This window comes from Oryx dammah, unplaced genomic scaffold, assembly GCF_014754425.2.
Source record: "Oryx dammah isolate SB20612 unplaced genomic scaffold, SCBI_Odam_1.1 HiC_scaffold_11232, whole genome shotgun sequence".
Taxonomy (NCBI): domain Eukaryota; kingdom Metazoa; phylum Chordata; class Mammalia; order Artiodactyla; family Bovidae; genus Oryx; species Oryx dammah.
In genome coordinates this window covers 4,054,838-4,082,365 of record NW_024080625.1, presented here as the reverse complement: position 1 = coordinate 4,082,365, position 27,528 = coordinate 4,054,838, and the positions used below count along the sequence as shown (strand labels likewise).

The 27,528-nt window shown below is 37.1% G+C and overlaps 1 protein-coding gene across 1 annotated transcript in view; it reads left to right on the top strand.

Moving 5' to 3' along the window:
* The first annotated feature begins 879 nt into the window (after positions 1–879).
* LOC120861255 (AT-rich interactive domain-containing protein 2-like) overlaps positions 880–27,528 on the top strand; it is a 155,722-nt gene continuing 129,073 nt past the window's right edge. The window contains exons 1-2 of the mRNA XM_040236879.1: positions 880–939; positions 1,296–1,444. Coding sequence (XP_040092813.1) covers positions 880–939; positions 1,296–1,444 — 209 coding nt within the window. The remainder of the gene's footprint in view (positions 940–1,295; positions 1,445–27,528) is intronic.

Here is a 27,528-nt window from a genome sequence, read left to right as displayed (position 1 = left end):
TTATGGATAATCCTGTAGTTGAACTAATACTAATATTCTAACCTCTGACTAAAGTGTCACTTCAGTATCAAAATAACATGCTTGTTATTTTGCTTCCTCCTTCTCCTTACAGAAAATATTTTTATTGATCAGTCAGGTATTGTTTTTTGTTGTTGTTTATGTGTGTGTCTGCTTTTAGTTCTTTTTTTCAAGTTTATTTTTAATTGGAGGATCATTGCTTTACAAGGTTGTGTTGGTTTCTGCTGTACAACAGTGTAAATCAGCTATAAGGTCATCTTGCTAAATGGGAATTCCCAGTAAAAATAAAAACTAGTTTATTATACAGAGTGCAGCTTTTATATGTTTAGGGTCTTCCTCTTCAGTAAATTGAAATGTGTATGTTCAGTTACTCAGTCATGTCCGACTCTTTGCAGCCCCATGAACTGTCACCCACCAAACTCCTCAGTCCATGGAATTTTCTAAGCAAGAATACTGGAGTGGGTTGCCATTTCCTACTTCAGGGGTTCTTCCTGACCCAGGGATTGAACCCGTCTCTTGTGTCTTTTGCATTGGCAGGCATATTCTTTACCACTAGTGCCACCTGGGCAGCCCAAATATGTGTTAAATAGCTTAAAGCCACCTTTAAATCTGATTTCAGTAAGCAGATATTTTTTTCTTTTTTTAAATTAGTTATGTGAAAATATGTATTTACAAAGAGGACTATTTAGGGGAATATAACTTGCAGTATTTGTTTAAATGGTTTCTTATACAATTCATTTGAAATAAGTTTTGTTCCATCCTTTTTATAATCCAATAAATGAGGAAATGTTTAATGACTGGTCAGGAATGGCAAATCAAGAAACACTAACTAACTGAGTTCTGGGGAGTGTGATGGTAATGATGGTCTGTGATATGGGTTATATCTGTAGAAATATAATTCATCCGTTTTTCTTGTTGAAGGTAAGAGGGAAAAGCACACTACTTTTTTTTTTGTTGATGGTAGTCAACAAGAAGAGTCTTTCTGGGGGAGGGGATGATGAGGATGACACATTAAGAATTTATTAAGAGACAGCTGAGTTAAAGGTTTTGTATGGACAGTCCATTTCTGGCAGGACAGAAGTTTTCTGTGGACCCACTTCCCACTGAATGGTGAAAATTGTTTGTATGTTTATTTATTTTTAAAGCTGTCATTTAAAATTTCTGAAATAGTTCTATAGGCATACAGAAAATAAATAAAGAAAATATGCTTAAACATTGTAAGAACAACCTAAGTTTGGTATTTGAATCAGACTAACTTCGTTTTTCCCCTTTCCTAGCTTAGTAATGTGGAAAGTCCACTCCAGATTGGTGCAGCGAAGAACACACCTCCTAGTCTAGAGTATCTTTCTGAGAGAAGCAATATGTCAGCTTTTCTCATATGGATCATAGTTGCTGGGGCCGAGTTTTGGGCCAGTGGGGCTGAGAGGCAGGGGCTTACTTCTGTCCAGTTACTGCTCATGCCATAGAGGCTTTACTTGTGCCACTGGGAATACTGGTACCCCAATCTCCATGCCTTAGCTCTTAAGGTAGCAGTTGCACACTGGGACTGGGAAGTTGAGAAGACTTCAGGGTACTGACCTCCAGCTCCACCAAGTATTCAGGTCCCAATATTGTGTAGTCAATCAAAAATGTGCCACTATCCCTACCACCAGCTTCAGAGTCATGGCTCAGAGAGTTTGCCCAGGTGGAGAACCAGGCCATAAAACAGAGCTCTGCGTCTCTTCCCAAAGGAATGAGCTTCATTTGCAGACGCTTTACCATCTGAGCCACTAGGGAAGCCAAGGAGGGGATAAGGGGCAGAAAAAAATAGTTGAAGAAACAATGGTTGAAATCTTCCCAAATTTATTGAAAAATATAAATCTGTGTGTTTTGGAACCTCAACAAACTTCAAGAGGAATAAACTTTCGTGCTTAGTCACTCAGTTGTCTTTGACACTTTGCAACCCCATGTACTGTAGCCCACTGGGCTCTTCTGTCCATGGGGATTCTCCATGTAAGAATTCTGGACTGGGTTGCCACGCCCTCTTCCAAAGAGACACATTATAGTAAAAATGCTGAAAATTTAAGGTAAGAGAAAATCTTGAAAACATCAACAGAAAAACAACTTATTACAAGGGAATCCCAATAAAATCAATGGTTGGCTTCTCATCATATAGAGGCAGAAATGCAGTCAGATAAACATATTCAAAGTGATGAAGGAAAGAATTGCCAACCAAGAATCCTGTTTCTGGGAAAGCTATCTTTCAGGAATGAAGATGAAATAAATATATTCTCAGATAAAACTGACTGGAACCCACCTTATAAGAAGTTCTCTAGGCTGAAATTCAAGTGACTTCACACAGTAATTTGATCTCACACATGAGCACCAGGAAAGCTTATATGTTAACTATCAGTTCAGTTCAGTCACTCAGTCATGTCCAACTCTTTGTGACCCCATGAATCGCAGAACGCCAGGCCTCCCTGTCCATCACCAACTCCCGGAGTTCACCCAGACTCACGTCAATCGAGTCAGTGATGCCATCCAGCCATCTCATCCTCGGTTGTCCCCTTCTTCTCCGGCCCCCAATCCCTCCCAGCATCAGAGTCTTTTCCAGTGAGTCAACTCTTCACTTGAGGTGGCCAAAGTACTGGAGTTTCAGCTTCAGCATCATTCCCTCCAAAGAAATCCCAGGGCTGATCTCCTTCAGAATGGACTGGTTGGATCTCCTGCAGTCCAAGGGACTCTCAAGAGTCTTCTCCAACACCACAGTTCAAAAGCATCAATTCTTCAGCACTCAGCTTTCTTTACAGTCCAACTCTCACATCCTTACATGACCATTGGAAAAACCATAGCCTTGACTAGATGGACCTTTGTTGGTAAAGTGATGTCTCTGCTTTTCAATATGCTATCTAGGTTGGTCATAACTTTTCTTCCAAAGAGTAAGCGTCTTTTAATTTCCTGGCTGCAGTCACCATCTGCAGTGATTTTGGAGCTCAAAAAAGTAAAGTCTGACACTGTTTCCACTGTTTCCCCATCTATTTCCCATGAAGTGATAGGACCGGATGCCATGATCTTCATTTTCTGAATGTTGAGCTTTAAGCCAGCTTTTTCACTCTCCTCTTTCACTTTCATCAAGAAGCTCTTTAGTTCCTTTTCACTTTCTGCCATAAGGGTGGTATCATCTGCATATCTGAGGTTATTGATATTTCTCCCAGCAATCTTGATTCCAGCTTGTGCTTCTTCCAGCCCAGCGTTTCTCATGATGTACTCTGCATAGAAGTTAAATAAGCAGAGTGACAATATACAGCCTTGACGCACTCCTTTTCCTATTTGGAACCAGTCTGTTGTTCCATGTGCAGTTCTAACTGTTGCTTCCTAACCTGCATACAGATTTCTCAAGAGGCAGGTCAGGTGGTCTGATATTCCCATCTCTTTCAGAATTTTCCACAGTTTATTGTGATCCACACAGTCAAAGACTTTGGCATAGTCAATAAAGCAGAAGTAGATGTTTTTCTGGAACTCTCGCTTTTTCGATGATCCAGCGGATGTTGGCAATTTGATCTCTGGTTCCTCTGCCTTTTCTAAAACCAGCTTGAACATCTGGAAGTTCACGGTTCACGTATTGCTGAAGGCTGGCTTGGAGAATTTTGAGCATTACATTACTAACGTGTGAGATGAGTGCAATTGTGTGGTAGTTTGAGCATTCTTTGGCATTGCCTTTCTTTGGGATTGGAATGAAAACGGGCCTTTTCCAGTCCTGTGGCTACCGCTGAGTTTTCCAAATTTGCTGGCATACTGTGTGCAGCAGGTTCACAGCATCATCTTTCAGGATTTGAAATGGCTCCACTGGAATTCCATCACCTCCTCTAGCTTTGTTCGTAGTGATGTTTTCTAAGGCCCACTTGACTTCACATTCCAGGATGTCTGGCCCTAGCTGAGTGATCACACCATCGTGATTATCTGGGTCATGAAGATCTTTTTTGTACAGTTCTTCTGTGTATTCTTGCCACCTCCTCTTAATATCTTCTGCTTCTGTTAGGTCCATACCATTTCTGTTCTTTATCAATCCCATCCTTGCATGAAATGTTCCCTCGTATCTCTAATTTTCTTGAAGAGATCTCTAGTCTTTCCCATTCTATTGTTTTCCTCATTTCTTTGCATTGATCGCTGAGGAAGGCTTTCTTATCTCTTCTTGCTATTCTTTGGAACTCTGCATTCAGATGCTTATATCTTTCCTTTTCTCCTTTGCTTTTTGCTTCTCTTCTTTTCACAGCTAATTGTAAAGCTTCCTCAGACAGCCATTTTGCTTTTTTAAATTTCTTTTCCATGGGGATGGTCTTGATCCCTGTTTCCTGTACAGTGTCACGAACCTCTGTCCATAGTTTTTCAGGCACTCTATCTATCAGAACTAGTCCCTCAAATCTATTTCTCACTTCCACTGTATAATCATAAGGGATTTGATTTAGGTCCTACCTGAATGGTCTAGTGGTTTTCCCTACTTTCTTCAATTTTAGTTGAATTTTGCAATAAATTCATGGTCTGACCTACAGTCAGCTCCCGGTCTTATTTTTACTGACTGTATAGAGCTTCTCCATCTTTGGCTGCAAAGAATATAATCAGTCTGATTTTGGTGTTGGCCATTTGGTGATGTCCCCGTGTACAGTCTTCTCTTGTGTTGTTGGAAGAGGGTGTTTGCTATGACCAGTGCATTCTCTTTGCAGAACTCTATTTGCCTTTGCCCTGCTTCATTCTGTATTCCAAGGCCAAATTTGCCTGTTACTCCAGGTGTTTCTTGACTTCCTACTTTTGCATTCCAGTCTCCTATAATGAAAAGGACATCTTTTTTTGGGTGTTAGTTCTAAAAGGTCTTGTAGGTCTTCATAGAACCATTCAACTTCAGTTTCTTCAGCGTTACTGGTTGGGGCATAGACTTGGATTACTGTGATATTGAATGATTTTCCTTGGAAACAAACAGAGATCATTCTATCGTTTTTGAGGTTGCATCCAAGTACTGCATTTCGGACTCTTTTGTTGACCATGATGGCTACTCCATTTCTTCTGAGGGATTCCTGCCCACAGTAGTAGATATAATGGTCATCTGAGTTAAATTCGCCCATTCCAGTCCATTTTAGTTCACTGATTCCTAGAATGTCAACATTCATTCTTGCCATCTCCTGTTTGACCACTTCCAATTTTCCTTGATTCATGGACCTGACATTCCAGGTTCCTATGCAATATTGCTCTTTACAGCATCAGACCTTGCTTCTTTCACCAGTCATATCCACAACTGGGTATTGTTTTTGCTTTGGCTCCATCCCTTCATTCTTTCTGGAGTTATTTCTCCACTGATCTCCAGTAGCATATTGAGCACCCTCTGACCTGGGGAGTTCCTCTTTTAGAATCCTATCATTTTGCCTTTTCATACTGTTTGTGGGATTCTCAAGGCAAGAATACTGAAGTGGTTTGCCATTCCCTTCTCCAGTGGACCACGTGTGTCAGACCTTTCTACCATGTCTGCCCTACAGATATGTTAATATATAATATATAACATAATAAAAGACATTATATTTGCATATTTTTCTCCCTGAACTGATTTAAAAAACATTTATGTAAAGTAATATGTACACACACACACAGACACACACACACAGACACACACAGACATAAAATTTATTTTGGACCTGTAACAGAAATTCACTCTGTATATCAATAACAGAATAAAGTAGGTTTATGGAAACACAACTGTATTGAGCTAAAGAAATAACCCGATTATAACTCAAAGTGCAGAAACCAAGAAAAGCAAAATTGATAAATATGAGTTTAGTATAACAAAAGCTACAAATATATACTTACTCTTCTTTCATCTCTCAGATTCTTTAAATGTCATACCTTATATAAAGTAATAATAACAGTTTCTATAATAATTGTAATATTTGTAGATTGAACATTAACATTTTGTTGATTTTATAACATTTATTAGATCATGTATGTGTGTGTATATATACGTACAGGCAATAATAGCACCAAAAGTGGAAAAAGGGAATAGAGCTATTTAAGAATAACATTTGTATATCTCACTGAAGTTAGTATAAATCTGAAGCTGAATCTGTTACAGTATGTATGGGAAGCCCTGGAACATACATGAAGGAAGGAAATAACCAAAAAAAGAAATATATATATATATATATATATATATATATAGGAGAGGGAAGTGGGATATATATATAAAAATATAGATAATCATTAAATATAAAAGCAACATTAGAAAATTTCCACTTAATGCAAAAGAAAGCAGTAAAGGAAGAACATAGGAATAAAAAGACATGAGACCAAGAAAACAAAAAGTAAAAAGGCAGATGTAAATATAGCTGATGATATTAATGATTACATTTAATGTTAAATGTAAATAGGTTAAACAGTCCAATCTAAAGTTAGAGATTGTCAGATTAGATAAAAAATACATAGAGGATCCAGTGATATGCTCTCTGTAGGAGACACCCAGATGCAAATATACAAATAGATCAGGTTGGCAGAGGATATATCATGTAAACAGAAACCATAAGAAAGCTGTGGTGGCTACACTAATGTAAAACAAAATTTGACTTTTAATAAATGAATTTTAAAATGTTCCTGAAGATAAAGAGGCATATTTTAGATTGATAAAATTATCAGTTCAACAGGTTGCTGTTCAGTCACTCAGTCGTGTTCGACTCTTCGCACCTCCATGAACTGCAGCATGCCAGGCCTCCCTGTCCTTCACCATCTCCCAGAACTTGCTCAAACTCAACCTGTTATATAATTCAGTAGGAAGATATGGCATTTATACTTATATGATTCTGTCAACAAAGCACTGAAATAATACATAAGGCAAAAACTGATAGAAATGAAGAGTGTACTAGATTGTTGAACAACAGTATTTCCAAACTTCAGTAACCCACTTTTGAAGTTGGATAGAACAGCTAGGCAGAAGATTAACAAGGAAATAGAAGTCCTGAGCACCTAACATACATCTATAGGACATGCTGCCCAACAGTAGCAGAATATGTAGTTGTCTGAAATGCACATGGAACATTTTCTGGGGAATACGGTGTGCTAGGCTGTGGAACAAATCTTAATATATTTTAAAAGATAGAAACAGCATGGTTTCAAAGCACAAAAGAATGACAGTGCCATTAACTTAAGGAAACTTGTTGCTGTTCATTCACTCAGTCGTGTCTGACTCTTTGCGACCACATAGGCTGCAGCAGGTCAGGCTTCCCTGTTCTTCACCATCTCCCAGAACTTGCTCAAACTCAAGTCCATTGAGTCAACGATGCCCTCCAACCATTTCGTCCTCCCTTGCCCCCTTCTCCTCCTGCCCTCCATCTTTACCAGCATCAAGATCTTTTTCAGTGAGTAGGCTCTTAGCATCAGGTGGCCCAAGTATTGAAGCTTCAGCATTAGTCCTTCCAATGAATATTCAGGATTGATTTCCTTTAGGATTGGCTGATTTGATCTCCTTGCAGTCCAAGGGGCTCTCAAGAGTCTTCTCTAGCACCACAGTTCAAAACCATCAGTTCTTCAGCGATCAGCCTTCTTTATGGTCCAACTCTCACATCTGAACATGACTGCTAGAAAAACCATAGCTTTGACCGTATGGACGTGCATTAGCAAAGTGATATCTTTGCTTTTCAATACTGTGTCTAGGTTTGTCCAAGACAAACTTCCCTTCCAAGGAGCAAGTGTCTTTTAATCTCATGGCTGCAGTCACCCTCTGCAGTGATTTTGGAGCCCAAGAAAGTAAAACCTGTCACTGTTCCCAGAGAAACTTGGGAAACTCACAAATGTGTAGAAATTAAGCAACATACCCTTAAATAACCAGTGAGTCAAAGAATACATCCAAAGTGAATTCAAGAAATACTATGAGATGCAAAAAAAATGACACAGTATACCAAAACATGACTGTATCTAATGTAGTATTTAGAGGAAAAGTTATAGCTATTAATGTTATTTAAGACTCAAGTCAGTAACCTAAATCTTATACCTTAATACAGTGGAAAAGAAGAGCAAACTAATCCTAAAACAACCAGAAGAAGTGAATAATGTAGAGCAGAAATTATATGAAATAAATAATGGTGTGTGTGCTTAGTCTCTCAGTCATGTGTATTCTTTGCGACCCCATGGACTGTAGCCTGCCAGGCTCCTCTGTCCATGGGATTTCCAGGCAGGAATACTGGAGTGAATTGCTATGCCCTCCCCCAGTGGATTCTTTACCATCTGAGCCACCAGGGAAGCCCAAACATTTTGTAGGTTTAAAAAGCATAAACACACACACACACACACACACACACACCCCACACCCACACCCACACCTTCTACCTTATGACACTGGAAAAGAAGAGCAAACTAATCCTAAAGCAAACAGAAGTGAATAATACAGAGCAGAAATTATATGAAGTAAGTAATAGAGAAAATTAGTGAAAGCAAAAGGATTCTTGGTTTGAGTAGAAACTACTTTTCAGGTAGTGACTTCCTGAATTTATTATTCTTATCTATTTTACAAAACTTTAGTTTATGCACATTCATGAAGAATATTGTATTGACTGAGTAGCTTTGTTAGTGACTACCTTTGAAGGCAGACCCTATTGATGATTGAATATAGATTTATTTCAGAATGGTGAGATTTTGAGTTTATGAGAGAATACCAGATACTAATTGCGTTTGTTGGTTCTGATAAGATAATGTCGTCAGTCTGAAGGCATGAATGAATTCTCCATTTTCAAGTTTTTAGTGATGCAATTTTACTGTTATGATCATAGAATAAAGCATGCTTATATGTTCCTTGGGTCATTTTGAGTAAAGTTAGAGTATAAAGTAGGGTGGAATTTATTGCTTTTTTTTCATTTACATTTTCTCTTTTTCATTTATATTTTCTTCTTTACATTTTAGCTTAACAGTTTTCCCAAGGGACTTTTATTTGTCAAAGATCATTTGGATATATCTCATTTCAGTCTCACAAATTTTTGATGGTGGTGGTTCAGCTACCGACTTTTTTATCTCTGTGTGTATATGAATGTATGAATTATGGTGTCCTTGTTTTTCTACTATTTGACATATAAAAATGACTTCCCGTTAGTGTCCCAATATATAACACCAGTGGAACTCAGATTAAGCTCTTCTCCTTCCGAGTTCCAAAGCCTCTTTATTAACTATTACAGGAAGCTGGTTGTTCAGATTGCTGTTAATGCCAGGGCACAAAACCATATATTATTACAAAATGGTAATAGTAACAGCTATCATTTATTGACTACTTAAGTATCAGGCAGTGTGTCTAGCCCTGAAAGCTTCAGGTGTCTGCCTTGTGAGGAAAAACCTAGAACAACTATTTTCGGTCACTGCTCTGTATGCCTGACCCAGTCTACAAAATGTCTGTTTTATCATTGATAGAAGAAAAGAATTTTAAGTTTTCAGTTCCTTCTCTGTCACAGTTTTATCTTATGAAAATTTATTCATTCCTATTTTTATAAGTTGATAATCTGAACATCAGTAGTTTCATGGAAGCAAGGCAGGGAAAGCTCTGCCTTTTTGGAGCTCTCTACATATAAGACTGGAAATACATACTCTGTCATATTAACTAAGCCCCTGTGACCTGAGCTGCATGGTTTGGTGAAGCCAGATTCAGCCTTCCATATGATTGATAGATGTAAATAGAGTTTAGTTTAAATATGCTATATTAAGGAGCTAGTCTTTTCATTTTGTAAGTTTTATTTATAACTAAATTTCTCTCATCTTTTTGCAGTACTTCATTGCTGACATTTATCTCTGTAATTTCTAGCAGATAAAGTGCTTACCATTTGGAGAATGTTATTAATCTTTGTTTTTGTAGTAGTCACTGTGATAATCCAAATGGTACTATCTTTATCTGAAAGATTTTACTTTCAGCAATTAGTTTTAATTACACTATTAGACAAAAGTATTTACTTGTAGATATTTAGAACTGTACTTTACTTCTAATTTGAGAACTTTTGATATAACTTAAAATTTTTATTTCAGACAGTATAGTTCATGAGACTCTAAAGCAGTGGTTCTCTAAATGAGGCCCCAGACCAGCAGCATCAACATCATCTAGGGTCTGGTTAGAATGCAGATTTTCAGACTGAACCCATCAATCAGAAACTGAGGAGTTACAGCTGAGCAGTCAGTCATTTAACAAGTCCTCCTGGTGACTCTGATGCTTGATAAAGTTTCAGAACCAGTCAATGAAGTATCTCGCTGATGGAGTTTCTTTTAATGCAGTGCATTTGTATTCTTTTTGTTCTTTGCACATTTTAAACTTGTATTATTTATTGGAAGATAAACTCTCCAAATTATTGACTGAATTCAGGTAGCACATATAAAGTACTTAAAGAAAGACTTCTTAGGCAGATTTGAGGATTATTTTTTCAAGGCATCAGGATAGATCTTTGTATAAATCACCTTTAAATAAAGCCCTCTAGAGATTTAATTCAGACTCCTACATTGTAGAAATTTAATTGTTTGGTACTTAGGGGCTGCTGGGTTAAACAGACTTCTGATTAATGAAATCAAGGAATATTTATACACATGTGCTCCCCTTGTAATTTTTCAAATGGAAATTAGGCTGATGATAATAGATAGTGAAGACAGAGTATGCTGGAAACTAATAACTTTAAAGAGAAAAATGTTTGGTGTTATCACTCACGTAGAACCAGACATCCTGGAATGCAAAGTCAAGTGGGCCTTAGGAAGCATCACTACAAACAAGGCTGGTGGAGGTGAGGAAATTCTAGTTGAGCTATTTCAAATCCTAAAAGATGATGCTGTGAAAGTGCTCCACTCAATATGTCAGCAAATTTGGAAAACTCAGCAGTGGCCACAGGACTGGAAAAGGTTTGTTTTAATTCCAGTCCCAAAGAAAGGCAATACCAAAGAATGCTCAAACTACTGCACAATTGTACTCATCTTACACGCTAGCAAAGTAATGCTCAAAGTTCTCCAAGCCAGACTTCAGCAGTCCATGAACCGTGAACTTCCAGATGTTCAAGCTGGATTTAGAAAAGGCAGAGGAACCAGAGATCAAATTGCCAGCATCTGTTGGATCATCAAAAAAGCAAAAGAGTTCCAGAAAAACATCTTCTGCTTTATTTACAACACCAAAGCCTTTGACTGTGTGGATCATAACAAACTGTGGAAAATGCTGAAAGAGACGGGAATACCAGACTGCCTTACATGGCTCCTGAGAAATCTGTATGCAGATCAAGAAGTAACAGTTAGAACTGGATATGGAACAACAGACTGGTTCCAAATAGGAGAAGGCGTACGTCAAGGCTGTATATTATCACTCTGCTTATTTAATTTTTATGCAGAGTACATCATGAGAAATGCTGGGCTGGATGAAGCAAAAGCTGGAATCAAGTTTGCCAGGAGAAATATCAATAACCTCAGATATACAGATGACACCACCTTTATGGCAGAAAGCGAAGAAAAACTAAAGAGCCTCTTGATGAAAGTGAAAGAGGAGAGTGAAAAAGTTGGCTTAAAGCTCAACATTCAGAAAATGAAGATCATGCCATTTTGTCCCATCACCTCATGGGAAATAGATGGGGAAACAGTGGAAACAGTGTCAGACTTTATTTTTTTGGGCTCCAAAATCACTGCAGATGGTGACTGCAGCCATGAATTTAAAAGACGCTCCTTGGAAGAAAAGTTATAACCAACCTCAACAGCATATTCAAAAGCAGACATTACTTTGCCAACAAAGGTCTGTCTAGTCAAAGCTACGATTTTTCCAGTGGTCATGTATGGATATGAGAGTTGGAATGTAAAGAAAGTTGAGCACAGAAGAATTGATGCTTTTGAACTGTGGTGTTGGAGAGGACTCTTGAGAGTCCTTTTGGACAGCAAGCAGATCCAATTAGTCCATCCTAAAGGAAATCAGTCCTGAATATTCATTGGAGGGACTGATGCTGAAGCTGAAACTCCAGTACTTTAGCCACTTGATGTGAAGAACTGATTCATCTGAAAAGACCCTGATGCTGGGAAAGATTAAAGGTGGCAGGAGAAGGGGACGGCCGAGGATGAGATGGTTGAGTGGCTTCACCGACTCCATGACGTGAGTTTGAGTAGGCTCCGGGAGTTGGTGATGAACAGGGAGGCCTGGCGTGCTGCAGTCCATGGAGTCTCAAAGAATCAGACATGACTGAGCAACTGAACTGAACTGAAATACTCTGAAAAGTCATGGTGTAGTAGATATGTATAATGTAGAGCCATTATTTCAAATAATGGGAGAAAAAAGATTTCCAGAGTTGAGTACCTAAAATAGCTTATTTTAGGATGGTTATTTTTTAATTGTAGTTTAATAAATATTAATGCTGTAATTAAGTTTACATAATGACTGAATTAGCCCTGAAATGAGCTGTTACTTACAATATTAGGAGATGCAAAACATTAAATTTGCAAAGTTCTACTACCTATAGCTTTCAAATCTTTGGGCTTGCTTCTTTCTGTGTAGATAATACATGAATATTGAGGTATTCCAACTAATGACGTAATTTTTCTCTTTGTAAGTATATTTTTTCATATGCAGGCTGTGCTACTAAGCTGTAGGTTGAGTCTGATCTGTAATTTCCTTTCAGTACAAGTGCTGTATGTATATGTCTTTTATTTATTTTTACTGATGGGCTAATTTATATGTTAGGCGTTTGGTTAGTTCATACATTAGCCTTCCTTAGTGATATCTTAGTGTCCTAGGTCCAGGGACTATTATGTCTAAAGATAATATACTGAACAAGTAATATTTTTAATAAGCTAGATTATTTAGTAATGTTTGTAATAAGAATGGTTAAAACTCCAGATAATGCCTGTTTTTTTCAGAGAATACCTAGTTAAAGATTTAGGATACAAATGGCAGACTGGAGTAACCTTGTATGTCGTGAGTTTGTTTTTTTGTTCTACTTCCAACTTTGAGACATCTAAAACCCCCATAACTCTGGATAGGGCCATGGATATTTGTATTCAGTGTAAGAAAGAATATTTGTAACTTGGTTGTCTGTTAGTGCTATTTCTTATATTAGTAAGTATGTAGGCAAACAGAGAAGGCAGAGAGAGAGAGACGTGGAGGAAGAAGAGGGAAAGGAGAGAGAGAGATAGCAATAAAAAGACCACACACAGAGAGAAATAGTGATTAAAAAAAAGAAACCCGACAGGGTCTGGATTGATTTGTATTTGCTCTGAAGTGTTATATAGTAATTGTAGTTTACTGTGCAGCATAATATATATTATCTGAAGCAGGAAATGAATCTTTTCAGGATTTCTACTTAATACATTTTTATTTAAATTTGAGACTGACTGTTCATTTACAAAATAATACATTTCAAAATTAAAGCTCAAAAACTCTTTTTTATTTAACTGTCCAAATTCAACACTTTGGAAAAAAAATGAGCTCTTTTTTTATCCTGAAATTAACATTTGGTAATTATAGAAAACAAAATTCTGGAAAAAATTTTGAAAAAATTATAAATCACATATGATTGTACCATTCAGAAATAATCACTTTTAATGTGTTGGTATGTATCCTCCCAGTCTTTTAAAAGATAAATTTCTAAAACTGAGAGCCCTCATATGTTTCTTTCTTCTCTGATAACTCAGTTGGTAAAGAATCTGTCAGCAATGCAGGAGACCCTGGTTCGACTCCTGGGTCAGGAAGATCCACTGGAGATCAGATAGGCTACCCACTCTAGTCTTCTTGGGCTTCCCCTCTGGCTCAGCTGGTAAAGAACCTGCCTGCCATGTGGGAGACTTGAGTTTGATCCCTGGGTTGGGAAGATCCCCTAGAGGAGGGAAAAGCTAACCACTCCGGTATTCTGGAGAAATCCATGGACTATATAGATCCTGGGGTCACAAAGAGTTGGACATGGCAGCATTTTTCACTCAGTTCATTCATTCACTCATATGGTTCTTTATTATATTTTAATCTAATATAATTGGAAGAACTTTTTCATATCTGTAACTAGTCTTTAAGATAATTTTAATAATTTCCTATTTGTTTGTCATACCTTAATTTTTCTATATTGTTAAACATTTAAGTTGCCATTTTTCTTTCCTGTGTTATGTGGTGAACCTTACTGTTCATAAATCTTTATCTCATCAATCTGTAAATCTTTATCTGTGTCTTATACTTCTAGATTCTTAGATGGAGAGTTACTAAGTTAGAGAATATAAATGCTTTCAGGATTTTTAATGTGCATTGCCAAATTGCCATCCAAAAACCCGGATCTAATTTAATTTCCACCAGCCATATGTAAGATGCCTATTAAGGAGTATGCTTGTCTGTACTAGGTATCATTATTGGATTTAAAAATTATTGTCAGTTTCTCTAAAGAAAAATTCCATTTTATTCTATAAAATGCTGTTAAATACTAAAATTACTATTATTTTACATTATAGTTTGAAATTGATTAATTGGACTTCAGAAAAAATCATATTTAGGCTTTATCAATTTAAATTAGAATATAATTTACTGGAGAATTGCCAACAATAGAAATTTTGGAAGTATTTGGTCACTGTAATGGTCTAAGTGTCCAGAAGAATCATTTATTATTATTATTCTTGAAACAGTGCAGCTAAGAGTAAGGTAAAATGAATATACCAAGGAGGTAACTTTCCTACTTTGGAAAAAGTGCTTGGTATTTTTAAGTTTCACGAAGATCAGTTTTAACATAGCAGCATATAAGCACTGCTCTTAGACTTTTTAGTATCCTACTAAGATTATGCTTCTTGCTTACTATGTTTATCTTGGATGAATTATCTAGTTTCTAGGCCTTGGAAACATCTTATTAAATGAAGATTAAAAAGTTTCTTTTAAGGATCATAAAAGATAGTACATGTAAAGAACTTAGGAGTGCTTGGCATCAATTGATGCCATACCATGGCTGGTTATCATTTGGCAGATTATTATAGATTTATTTATTCAACACATATTTACTGAGCTCTTACAGTGTGTCACATAACTTTCTGGGCATTTAGAATATAGTCATGAAACAAGCTAAGAACTATCTAGTAGAACTTATAATTAGGGGTGAGGGGAGATGATATTGTGAAATAGAGTAACCACAAACTAAAGTTTAAAAGCTGGCATAAATATCTTCATGTGAATAAATAGCCTTATAAGTAGGTTTGATAAAGAATGATTTCTGCCTTTTGAGGAAGGACTACCTTTGTATTGAGGCTTTTTATTTTCAAATGAATTTTTATTCATTTGAAAGTGATGTGATTAATATCTGTTTTTCTTGGCAAACTCAGGCTATTGGAAAGTAATGTATCTGATTTTTGCAGTAATGCATGTTAGAATTAATGATTTAATAATTAATAATTTTTCTGAGAAAGGAAGAAGGAATTGCTTTGTTGAGAACTAAACAGTAGAGAGTATGTACCTTTTGGAAAACATTAATAGAAAATATTAGTTTTCTTTGCTTAGCTAATAGCAAAGTGTTATAAAATTATTCTGGAAAATGAGAGAGAAATGCAAAATTTATAATTGATATTTCTGTTAAGAATTGTTTATGAAATGGTCTGGTGGCTCAGGCGGTAAAGAATCATCAGCCTGGAGTGCAGGAGACATAGGTTTGATCCGTGGGTCAGGAAGATTGCCTGGAGGAGGAAATGCAACCCACTCCAGTATTCTCGCCTGGTCCATTGACAGAGGAGCCTCGAGGGCTACAGCCCATGGGTTCGTAGAGTCAAACACAATTGAGCAACTAACTTTGAATCCCTATAAATCCCTCACCGCAATAAAAGCAGAGCTGTAAGAAAATGTACTAGTTATCCATGGCTGCATAATGAATTATTCCAAAAGCTAGTACTTAAAACAACAAATATTTATTACCTGAAGTTTCTGTGGTTCTGAATCTCAGCACTATTTAGCTGTGTATTTTGGCTCTGAGTTTCATAGTTTGGTGCAATCAAGACATCACTTACGGTGTTGGACTGGGCTAAGTCAACTCAAGGTTTGACTGGAGGAAGATCTATTTCTAAGCTCGCTTAAGTGGTGAATGACAGTATTCAGTTCCTTGTAGACCGTTGAATTGAGGGCCTCAGTTCCTTCTGTCTGTTGGCTAGAGGGCTCCCTCAGTTCCTACATCTTCATAGCACAGCTTACAGTAGGACAGCTGGTTTTCATCTGAGCAAGGAAGAGCAAAGATGGAAGCCAAAGTCTTTATGTAACTAACCTAATCTCAGGGTGTCATCCTCTCAGAAGCAAATCAGTACATTCACTCCACATTCAAGGGAATTATATGAGACAGGAATAGCTATCAGGAGTCAGGAATCATTGGGAGCCTCCTAGAAGCTGCCTGCCAGAGAGAGCAAAGCAAAACTTACACAAATGGCATCTACAAAAAGTGTTATAAAATTATTCTGGAAAATGAGAGAGAAATGCAATATTTATAATTGATATTTCTTTTAAGAATTGTTCATGAAATGGTCTAAATAAAACATATTACCATTAGCCCTAGATACAAGAGGCTGGGGACAAGTCCCAGCTACAACATCTGAGCAATCTATGAGGAGCACATGACAGACGAGAAAATAGAAAAACCCTTAAATAATCTATAAACCAACATACTCTCTAAGAACTTTTAAATACAGTGGATCATTAAATACACGGAGAAGAGCAAGTGAAACCAGATTGGGTGCAAATGATAACTTGGGAAAGTTGATGGGGTTGGATCATCTAGGTGTTATGAATTTTCAAAACTGCAGCCAAAGCACCCTTCGAGGACAAATGATCAACCATGAAGACCCACCTTCAAAGAGTGAGAGAAAAAGACATAAAAAAGGACATTAGTCAGCCAAGATAATGCCATTATAGATTGGGTTATGTATTTTATAAGTTTTACTCTTGAAATGGGAAGTTATGCGTGTGTCTAAACACACATACTCACACACACACTCAGTTCAGTTCAGTCGCTCAGTCGTGTCCGACTCTTTGCGACCTCATGAATTGCAGCACGCCAGGCCTCCCTGTCCATCACCAACTCCAGAGTTCACTCTAACTCACGTCCATTGGGTTGGTGATGCCATCCAGCCATCTCATCCTCTGTCGTCCCCTTCTCCTCCTGCCTCCAATCCCTCCCAGCATCAGAGTCTTTTCCAATGAGTCAACTCTTCACATAAGGTGGCCAAAGTATTAGAGTTTCAGCTTCAGCATCAGTCTTTCCAATGAACATCCAGGACTGATCTCCTTTAGAATGGACTGGTTGGATCTCCTTGCAATCCAAGGGACTCTCAAGAGTCTTCTCCAACACCACAGTTCAAACGCATCAATTCTTCGGTGCTCAGTTTTCTTCACAGTCCAACTCTCACACCCCTACATGACCACTGGAAAAATCATAGCCTTGACTAGATGGACCTTTGTTGGCAAAGTAACGTCTCTGCTTTTCAATATGCCATCTACGTTGGTCATAACTTTCCTTCCAAGGAGTAAGCTCTTTTAATTTCATGGCTGCAATCACCATCTGCAGTGATTTTGGAGCCCCCCAAAACAAAGTCTGACACTGTTTCCATTGCTTCCCCATCTATTTGCCATGAAGTGATGGGACCAGATGCCATGATCTTTGTTTTCTGAATGTTGAGCTTTAAGCCAACTTTTTCACTCTCCTCTTTCACTTTCATCAAGAGGCTTTTTAGTCCCTCTCTACTTTCTGCCATAAGGGTGGTGTCATCTGCATATCTGAGGTTATTGATATTTTTCCCGGCAATCTTGACTCTAACTTGTGCTTCTTCCAGCACAGCGTTTCTCATGATGTACTCTGCATAGAAGTTAAATAAGCAGGGTGACGATATACAGCCTTGATGTACTCCTTTTCCTATTTGGAACCAATGTGTTGTTCCATGTCCAGTTCTAACTGTTGCTTCTTGACCTGCATACAGATTTCTCAAGAGGCAGGTCAGGTGGTCTGGTATTCCCATCTCTTTCAGAATTTTCCAGTTTATTGTGATCCACACAGGCTTTGGCATAGTCAATAAAGCAGAAATAGATGTTTTTCTGGAACTCTCTTGCTTTTTCCATGATCCAGAAGATGTTGGCAATTTGATCTCTGGTTCCTCTGCCTTTTCTAAAACCAGCTTGAACATCAGGGAGTTCATGGTTCACATATTACTGAAGCCTGGCTTGGAGAATTTTGAGCATTACTTTACTAGCGTGTGAGATGAGTGCAATTGTGCAGTAGTTTGAGCATTCTTTGGCATTGCCTTTCTTTGGGATTGGAATGAAAACGGACCTTTTCCAGTCCGGTGGCCACTGCTGAGTTTTCCAAATTTGCTGGCATATTGAGTGCAGCACTTTCACAGGATCATCTTTCAGGATTTGAAATAGCTCCACTGGAATTCCATCATTTCCACTAGCTTTGTTTGTAGTGATGCTTTCTAAGGCCCACTTGACTTCACATTCCAGGATGTCTGGCTCTAGCTGAGTGATCACACCATCGTGATTATCTTGGTCGTGAAGATCTTTCTTGTATAGTTCTTCTGTGTATTCCTGCCACCTCTTCTTAATATCTTCTGCTTCTGTTATATACCATTTCTGTCCTTTGTCGAGCCCATCTTTGCATGAAATGTTCCCTTGGTATCTCTAATTTTGTGGAAGAGATCTCTAGTCTTTCCCATTCTGTTGTTTTCCTCTATTTCTTTGCATTGATCGCTGAAGAAGGCTTTCTTATCTCTTCTTGCTATTCTTTGGAACTCTACATTCAGATGCTTATCTTTCCTTTTCTCCTTTGCTTTTTGCTTCTCTTCTTTTCACAGTTATTTGGAAGGCCTCCCCCGATAGCCATTTTGCTTTTTTGCATTTCTTTTCCATGGGGATGGTCTTGATCCCTGTCTCCTGTACAATGTCACGAACCTCTGTCCATAGTTCATCAGGCACTGTATCTATCAGATCTAGTCCCTTAATCTATTTCTCAGTTCCACTGTATAATCATAAGGGATTTGATTTAGTTCATACCTCAATGAAAAAAAACCACTAGACCATTTTTTTGAGAAACGAAAGCCTTCCTCAGCGATCAATGCAAAGAAATAGAGGAAAACTAGAGATCTCTTCCACAAAATTAGAGATACCAAGGGAACATTTCATGCAAAGATGGGCTCGACAAAGGACAGAAATGGTATAGACCTAACAGAAGCAGAAGATATTAAGAAGAGGTGGCAGGAATACACAGAAGAACTGTACAAAAAAGATCTTCATGACCCAGATAATCATGATGGTATGATCACTCACCTAGAGCCAGACTTCCTGGAATGTGAAGTCAAGTGGGCCTTAGAAAGCATCGCTATGAACAAACTAGTGGAGGTGATGGAATTCCAGTGGAGCTATTTCAAATCCTGGAAGATGATGCTGTGAAAGTGCTGCACTCAATATGCCAGCAAATTTGGAAAACTCAGCAGTGGCCACCGGACTGGAAAAGGTCCGTTTTCATTCCAATCCCAAAGAAAGGCAATGCCAAAGAATGCTCAAACTACTGCACAATTGCACTCATCTCACACGCTAGTAAAGTAATGCTCAAAATTCTCCAAGCCAGGCTTCAGTAATATGTGAACCATGAACTCCCTGATGTTCAAGCTGGTTTTAGAAAAGGCAGAGGAACCAGAGATCAAATTGCCAACATCTTCTGGATCATGGAAAAAGCAAGAGAGTTCCAGAAAAACATCTATTTCTGCTTTATTGACTATGCCAAAGCCTTTGACTGTGTGGATCACAATAAACTGAAAAATTCTGAAAGAGATGGGAATACCAGAACACCTGACCTGCCTCTTGAGAAATCTGTATGCAGGTCAGGAAGCACCAGTTAGAACTGGACACGGACCAACACACTGGTTCCAAAGAGGAAAAGGAGTACGTCAAGGCTGTATATTGTCACCCTGCTTATTTAACTTATATGCAGAATACATCATGACAAATGCTGGGCTGGAAGAAGCACAAGTTGGAATCAAGGTGTCTGGTAGAAATATCAATATTATGCAGATGACACCACCCTTATAGCAGAAAGTGAAGAGGAATTAAAAAGCCTCTTGATGAAGTGAAAGAGGAGAGTGAAAAAGTTGGCTTAAAGGTAAACATTCAGAAAACGAAGATCATGGCATCCGGTCCCATCACTTCATGGGAAATAGATGGGGAAACAGTGGAAAAAGGGACAGACTTCTTTTGGGGGGAGGCTCCAAGATCACTGCAGATGGTGATTGCAGCCATGAAATTGAAAGAGCTTACTCCTTGGAAGGAAAGTTATGACCAACCTAGATAGCATATTCAAAAGCAGAGACATTACTTTGCCAACAAAGGTCGTTTAGTCAAGACTATGGTTTATTCCAGTGGTCATGTATAGATGTGAGAGTTGGACTGTGAAGAAAGCTGAGTGCTGAAAAATTGATGCTTTTGAACTGTGGTGTTGGAGAAGACTCTTGAGAGTCCCTTGGACTGCAAGGAGATCCAACCAGTCCATTCTGAAGGAGATCAGCCCTGGGATTTCTTTGGAAGGAATGATGCTAATGCTGAAACTCCAATACTTTGGCCACCTCATGCAAAGAGTTGACTCATTGGAAAAGACTCTGATGCTGGGAGGGATTGGGGGCGGGAGGAGAAGGGGACGACAAAGGATGAGATGGCTGGATCGCATCACCAACTCGATGGACGTGAGTTAGAGTGAACTCCGAAGTTGGTGATGGACAGGGAGGCCTGGAGTGCTGCGATTCATGGGGTCGCAAGGAGTCGGACTCGACTGAGCGACTGAACTGAAAGAGTCTTCTCCAGTACCACAGTTCGAAAGTATCAGTTCTTCTGTGCTCATCCTTCTTTATGATCCAACTCTCACATCTGTACATAACTACTGGAAAAATTATAGCTTTGACTCTAGGGACCTTTGTTGGCAAAGTGATGTGTTTGCTTTTTAATATGCTGTTTAGGTACATCATAGCTTTCCTTTCAAGGAGCAAGCATCTTTTAATTTCATGGCTTCAGTCACTGTCCTCAGTGATTTTTCAAGCCAAAGAAAATAAAATCTGCCACTCTGTCCATTTTTTCCCACATTTATTTGCCAAGAGGTGATGGGATGGGATGTCATGATCTTAGTTTTTTGAATGTTGAATTTTAAGCCACAGTTTTCGCTCTGTTTTACCTTCCTCAAATGGCACTGTAGTTCCTCTTCACTTTCTGTCATTAGGGTGGTATCAAATGAATCTGAGGTTGTTGATATTTCTCCCAGGAGTCTTGATTCCAACTTGTGATTGGAATTTTGCATGATGGCTTAGCATTTTGCATGATGTACTCTGCATATAAGTTAAATAAGTAGGGTGATAAGGTACAGCCTCATTGTACTCGTTTTCCAATTTGGAATCAGTCCGTTGTTCCATATTCAGTTCTAACTGTTGGTTCTTGACCTGCATATAAGTTTCTCAGGAGACAAGTTAGGTGGTCTGGTATTCCCATTTCTTTAAGAATTTTCCACAGTTTGCTGTGATCCACACAGTCAAGGCTTTAGTGTAGTCAGTAAAGCACATATTTTTCTGTAATTCTCTTGCTATGATCCAGCAGATATTGGCAGCAAAGCTTAATTGACTCCAAAGTTTTCTATTCTTGTTTTTCTACCCTGCCTATTAAAATTTATTTTCCTATAGCTTGATTTTCTAACCTGATCAAGCATTTATATTGTCCACTCAATATTTAAATTTTAAAACTTTAGAGAGAGCATGTAGTTTTTTTCTGTAACATTATTCAGTGTCATTGAGAATGTTAAAATAATGTTAGCACCTACCACTTGTTATATATGCATAACATTTAATATGCTTAGCTCTGTTCACCATGTCTGTTACAAGATACAATACTGTTTAGTAGATGTTGTATCTCTTACATGTAGGAAACTAAGAGGATGAAATGAATTATGTATCTCAAGTTCATATATTTAATAAATGGCAGTGCTGGGATTCAAATGTACTTTTGATTCTATAGCCCATCTTTATATTATATTTTAGCATATATCTTATGTCCTCAATATGTCTGCATTTTTTTTTAACAGAGAAACTTATGAAATCTTTCAGAAGATAAGATATATGAAAATTTATGACTTTTTAATCTCAGCAGTTTCTTCCTGGGTAGTATTTGAAAAATACCCCTCCAAATAATTGTGAATAATTACTTTTTAAACTTGAAATACAACCATCATACAACGTTGTTCAGGTGTACAATATGATTTGATATTTGAATATATTGCAGAATGCTTACCACAATAAGTCTAGTTAACATCTATTGCCATACCTTATCATAGAGTTTTTTTTTGTGTGTGTGTGTGTGTGTGTGTGATGAGAACTTTTAAGATCTAATCTCTTTTCAACTTTCAAATATGCAGTACAATATTAACTGTAGACACCATGCCATGTATTACTCCTCTGTGTAGTATTTGTTTTGTTACTGGTTGTTTATATCTTTTGACTCCCTCACTCATTTGGCCCATCTTGTGCCCACATCTCTGGTACCCATCAATCTGTTCTCTGTATCTATGAACTTGGTGTGGTGTGGCTTTTTTTCTTGTTTTTGGATTCCCCATGTAAATGAAATCATATGGTATTTGTCTTTCTCTCTCTGACTTATTTCACTTAACATGACACCCTCTAGGTCTATCCATGTGGTTGCACATGGCAAGATTTCATTCTTTTTATGGCTAAATAATATTCTGTTAGTTAATAGACCACATCTTTATTCATTGGTAAATCTTTATTCATTGTTGAATTCTTTGAATACATGTGTAGAAGTATAATTGCTAAATTATATAGTAGTTATATTTTTAATATTTTGAGGAACCTCCATACTGCTTTCCATAGTGGCCATGCCAGTATGCATTCCCACATCTGCAGCAGCAATTGATATTTCTTGTCTTATTGATGATAACCATTTTAACAGATAGGAGGTAATGTTTCATAGTGCTTTTGGTTTGCATTTCCCTAATGATTGGTGATGTTGAGCATTTTTCAGGTACTTAATTGGCCATTTGTGTGTCTTTGGAAAATATCTGTTTAGATCCTCTCCCTATTTTTTAATCAATTTTCTTTCTTTTTGCTGAGTTATTTAAGTACTTTATATATTTTGAATATTAACCTCATACCAGACATATGATATGTAAATATTTTCTCCCATTTACTAGATCATATTTTCATTTTGTTGATGGTTTCCTTTGCTGTGCTAGAAACATTTTAGTTTGATGTAATCCTACTTGTTGCCTTTTGTTTCCTTTATTTTTAGTGTCAAATTTAAAAACTCATAGCTAAGACTGGTATCAGGCTACTACTTGTGTTTTCTTCTACGAGTTTTATCGTTTCTGGCCTTACATCCAGGTCTTTAATCCATTTTGGGGTTAATTTTTGTGTGTGGTGTAAAATTGTGTTGAGATATATATTCATAAATATGTGGCAGGGAAGTGAGCTAGAGTTTGATTAGGAAATGATCTAAAGTTTAATTAAGAAAATGGATTATAATCCTTTGGACTCTGAACAATATATAGAACCTTCTCATATAAATCGTTTCATGTGAAGTGTTTTTCTTAAGAGATGTAAAGTGGAGCAAGAAAGTCCATTTACACTGTATTTTAATGTTTGAGTTTGTTCAGTTATATGAGTTAATAAAGCTGCTTTATGATTAGTCATACGGGGTTAAATTTGGCTTAAGAAAAAAGACTAAAGATTTTTAAAAGCTAACATTTGCTCGCTTGAGTATTAATGCATGGGAATGTGAACAGTGTATTAACATGGTTTCGTTTGAAGAAAATTCTTATCAGCTTAAAGACATTTTATATTTCTCAGAAAACTAGCAATAATTTCCCAAAGAGTTTCTTGAGGAACTTTCCTGGCAGTCCAGTGGTTGAGACTTCACCTTATGCAGGATGCAGGGGGTGAGGGTTCAATCCCTAGTTAGGGAACTGAGATCCTCCATGCTTCATGACCAAGCGACCAAGACATGGAATGGAAGCAATGTTGTAACAAATTCAATAATGACTTTAGAAATCATCCACCTCAAAAAAATTAAAAGATAGATTTATAATTTCTGACTTACTGTATGAAACCTATATTTACTCTCTAAAATGGTATTATTAATAGCACTTTCGAAGATCAAGCACTGACTACAGAGAATCTTGGATGAATGTCTTAATGCCTGGAAATAATGCCTAGAAGTAATACCTGGAAAGAAATAGATTTCTTTCAGAAATTTCTTTCTATCACAATACACAACTATAAAAAGAGAGTTCATAATTTTATGTAGTTCTTTTACCCTCTCTTTTAAAGAGGTCTGCTATGTTATCAGGAATATTCAAGTAACTTTAGTGCTGTTCTAAAAAGTTTGAAGAAAAGACATGTAGAAGAAGAAACCTTCATTAGTATTTTTTATTGGAAACTTCTTTGTTTTTTTTTTTTTCTTCCCTGTGCGTTTGGGTGTTTATAATACATAGTGAAAAATTTCAAGGAAATTTCTTTTCTTTTGTGTTCTCCAAACTGAAGGCTTCCCAACATCTGTAAACTTTTTTTGTTTTTTAATTTTTTAGCAGGGAGAGAAGAAATTCTGGGAGGAAAAAAGTATTTTTTAAAGCATATTATGATCTGGGTTGTTGCATAACTTTCTTTTTGTTGAAAATAAGTGTAAACTTACGGGTAATCTCTTATGGCAGTCTAGATGGTAGTCACCTATGTTAAAGCAATTCAATTAAGAATGGACTGTGTATTATCAAAGGACAACAAAGTTACAGTAACACACATCAAAAATGTAACTGTTCTGTTCATTTGCTCTCAATTCTGCTGATCTGATATTTTAGCAAGGCCAGTACCTGTTATTCACTCATTCAACATTTATTTTAAAAAGTCTCACTACAGAGTTCAAATCCTGGGAAACATTGAAGGAAAAAGGAGAAGAGGGTGGCAGAGGATGAAATGGTAAGATAGCATCACTAACTCAGTGGACATAAACTTGAGCAAATTCCTGGAAATAATGGAGCCTGGAGTGCTGTGGTCCATGAGGTCGCAAAGAGTCAGACACGATTTTGTGACTGAACAACAGAGTTCAAAATAGTAAATAAGTTTATGGGTTCAATAAATAGACAAACTGGGTTCAAATCCTGGCTCTAAAACTCACTATCCTAAATTTCAGTTTATTCATCTATAAAATATTAATTGACAATATATGACTGTTAGCCAAATAGAACATCCTCCTCCTCAGTTGCCTGCCCTGGGAGTAGTGGTGCATGGTTATTTTTTTCTTTGCCTGTTGGAAGTTTGGTGCATTTTAGATTGTATTTCATTTAGGTCATGGAATCTCAGGCTGGTTCCTCTGGTTTATAGCCCTTCTTCTGGGCCAGTAATTCCTTATTTATCTTTTGTTATTAAGTTCTTACACATTTTTGCAATGTTGTAAAAGGATGTGGTCTCTGTGATTCTACTTTTTGGTATTTGTTGAGACTTGTTTAGTGGTGGTCAGTTTTTATAAATATTCCCCATGTGCTTGAGAAGAATATATATTCTCTAATTTAAATATGTCTGTTAGATTAAGCTTGAGAATCATTTTACCCTTCTACATTTTTTCTGTCTGCCTGGACTACCAATAAGTAAAAGACATTTTAAAATCTCCCTCCGTAGAGGTGGATTTGTAAATTTCTTTGTTTGTAAATTCTAAAAAAAACTTTGCTCTAAATATTTTGAGATTATTAGTGCATAACAGTTTAGTACTGTATTTTATCATTAAATAGTGATCCTCCTTAAAGCAAATAATATTGTTTGTTTTAAACTTATTATGTCTCCCGTTGATAAAGTAAAAGTGAAGTCACTCAGTTATGTCCGACTCTTTGCAACCCCATGGACTGTAGCCTACCAGGCTCCTGAGTCCATGACATTTTCCAAGCAAGAGTACTGGAGTGGGTTGCCATTTCCTTCTCCAGGGGATCTTCCTGACCCAGGGACTGAACCTGGATCTCCTGCATTGTGTTCAGATGCTTTACCGTCTGAGCCACCAGGGAAGCCCCTTGGCAGCTTCTAATTTATGTCATTAGAATATAACTGGTATAACCTTTGAACCTTTGTCTGTATTAAGAATTAGTAATCTTATAAATGTGTCTTATTTTGTTTCTTTATTCAGTCTTATTATCTGGCTATAAACTGTTGAATTAATGAATGCTCATTTTATTATTTTTGATTACTATTATTTTGAGACTTTTTATTATCTTAAATTGTTTATTTTTCCTGATTGTTCTGTATGACTTTAAAAACATACTTTGATGTATGTTTTGGTTTATTTGTGTTTTATTCCATTTAGAAACACACCTGACTTAGAAACTGTATACTCTCCTTCTCATTTATAGAATCTTCTCTGGAAATGTTGCCATGTTTATCGAAAACAAAGTTTTCAAGTTATAACTTCATCTGATTTTGAACAGTGACCTTAGTACACTTTTACTCTGCTTTTATTCTTGGACCATGTAAAGACATTCTCTTCATTATTTTATATGAACTTCATTGTTTTGTGGGAAATATTTATTTGAACAAACATTTGTCAATAAACATCTTACAAACAGAAAAGTTCAAAAAGAGTTAAGTGTACAACTCAGTGAATCATTATTAGGTATAACCATTTCCCAGGGGTCCCTGATTATTTTTTATTTGAACATTTGGCTGTTTTTTATATCTACTTATAGATTTACCAATTTATTAGGTTGGTGCAAAAGTAATTGTGGTTTTGCATTGTTGAATTTTTCTGTTCGATATCGAAGTACATTCTTAAATAAATTTGGTTATGCTATACATTATTTTAATGTGCATTTCTTGCTTTATATTTTTTCTTATGACTTATTACTTGCTGTTTATTTTATATTTATCTTAGACTATAGAAATGATGTTAGACAAAAAAGCTAATTTGAGCAATTTTTTTATTCAAGTTCAAAATGGATCGTAAAGCAGTGTAAACAGCTCACAGTATCTAACAACGCATTTGGACCAGGAACTACTAAGGAATAAATGTACAGTGCAGTGGTGGTTCAAGAAATTTTGCAAAGAAGATGAAAGCCTTGAAGATGAGCGCAGTGGCCAGCCATAGGAAGTTGACAGCTGCCAACTGAGAGCCATCATCAAAGCTGATCCTCTTAAAACTCCATAGGAAGTTGACGAATAACTCAGTGTCCACCATTCTACGGTCATTTGGCATTTGAAGCAAATTGGAAAGATGAAAAAGCTCGATAAGTGGGTGCCTCCCGACTAACTGAAAGTCAAAAAAATCGTCGTTTTGAAGTGTCACCTTCTCTTATCTATGCAACAACAATGAGCCCTTTCTTGATTGGATTGTGACGTGCAATGACAAATGTATTTTTTACAGCAACCAGTGATCACCTGCTAAGTAGCTGGACTGAAAAGAAGCTGCAGAGCACTTCCCTAAGCCAAACTTGCACCAAAAAATGGTCATGGTCACTTGGGTGGTCTGCTGCCGGTCTGATCCCCTACAGCTTTCTGAATCCCAGCAAAATC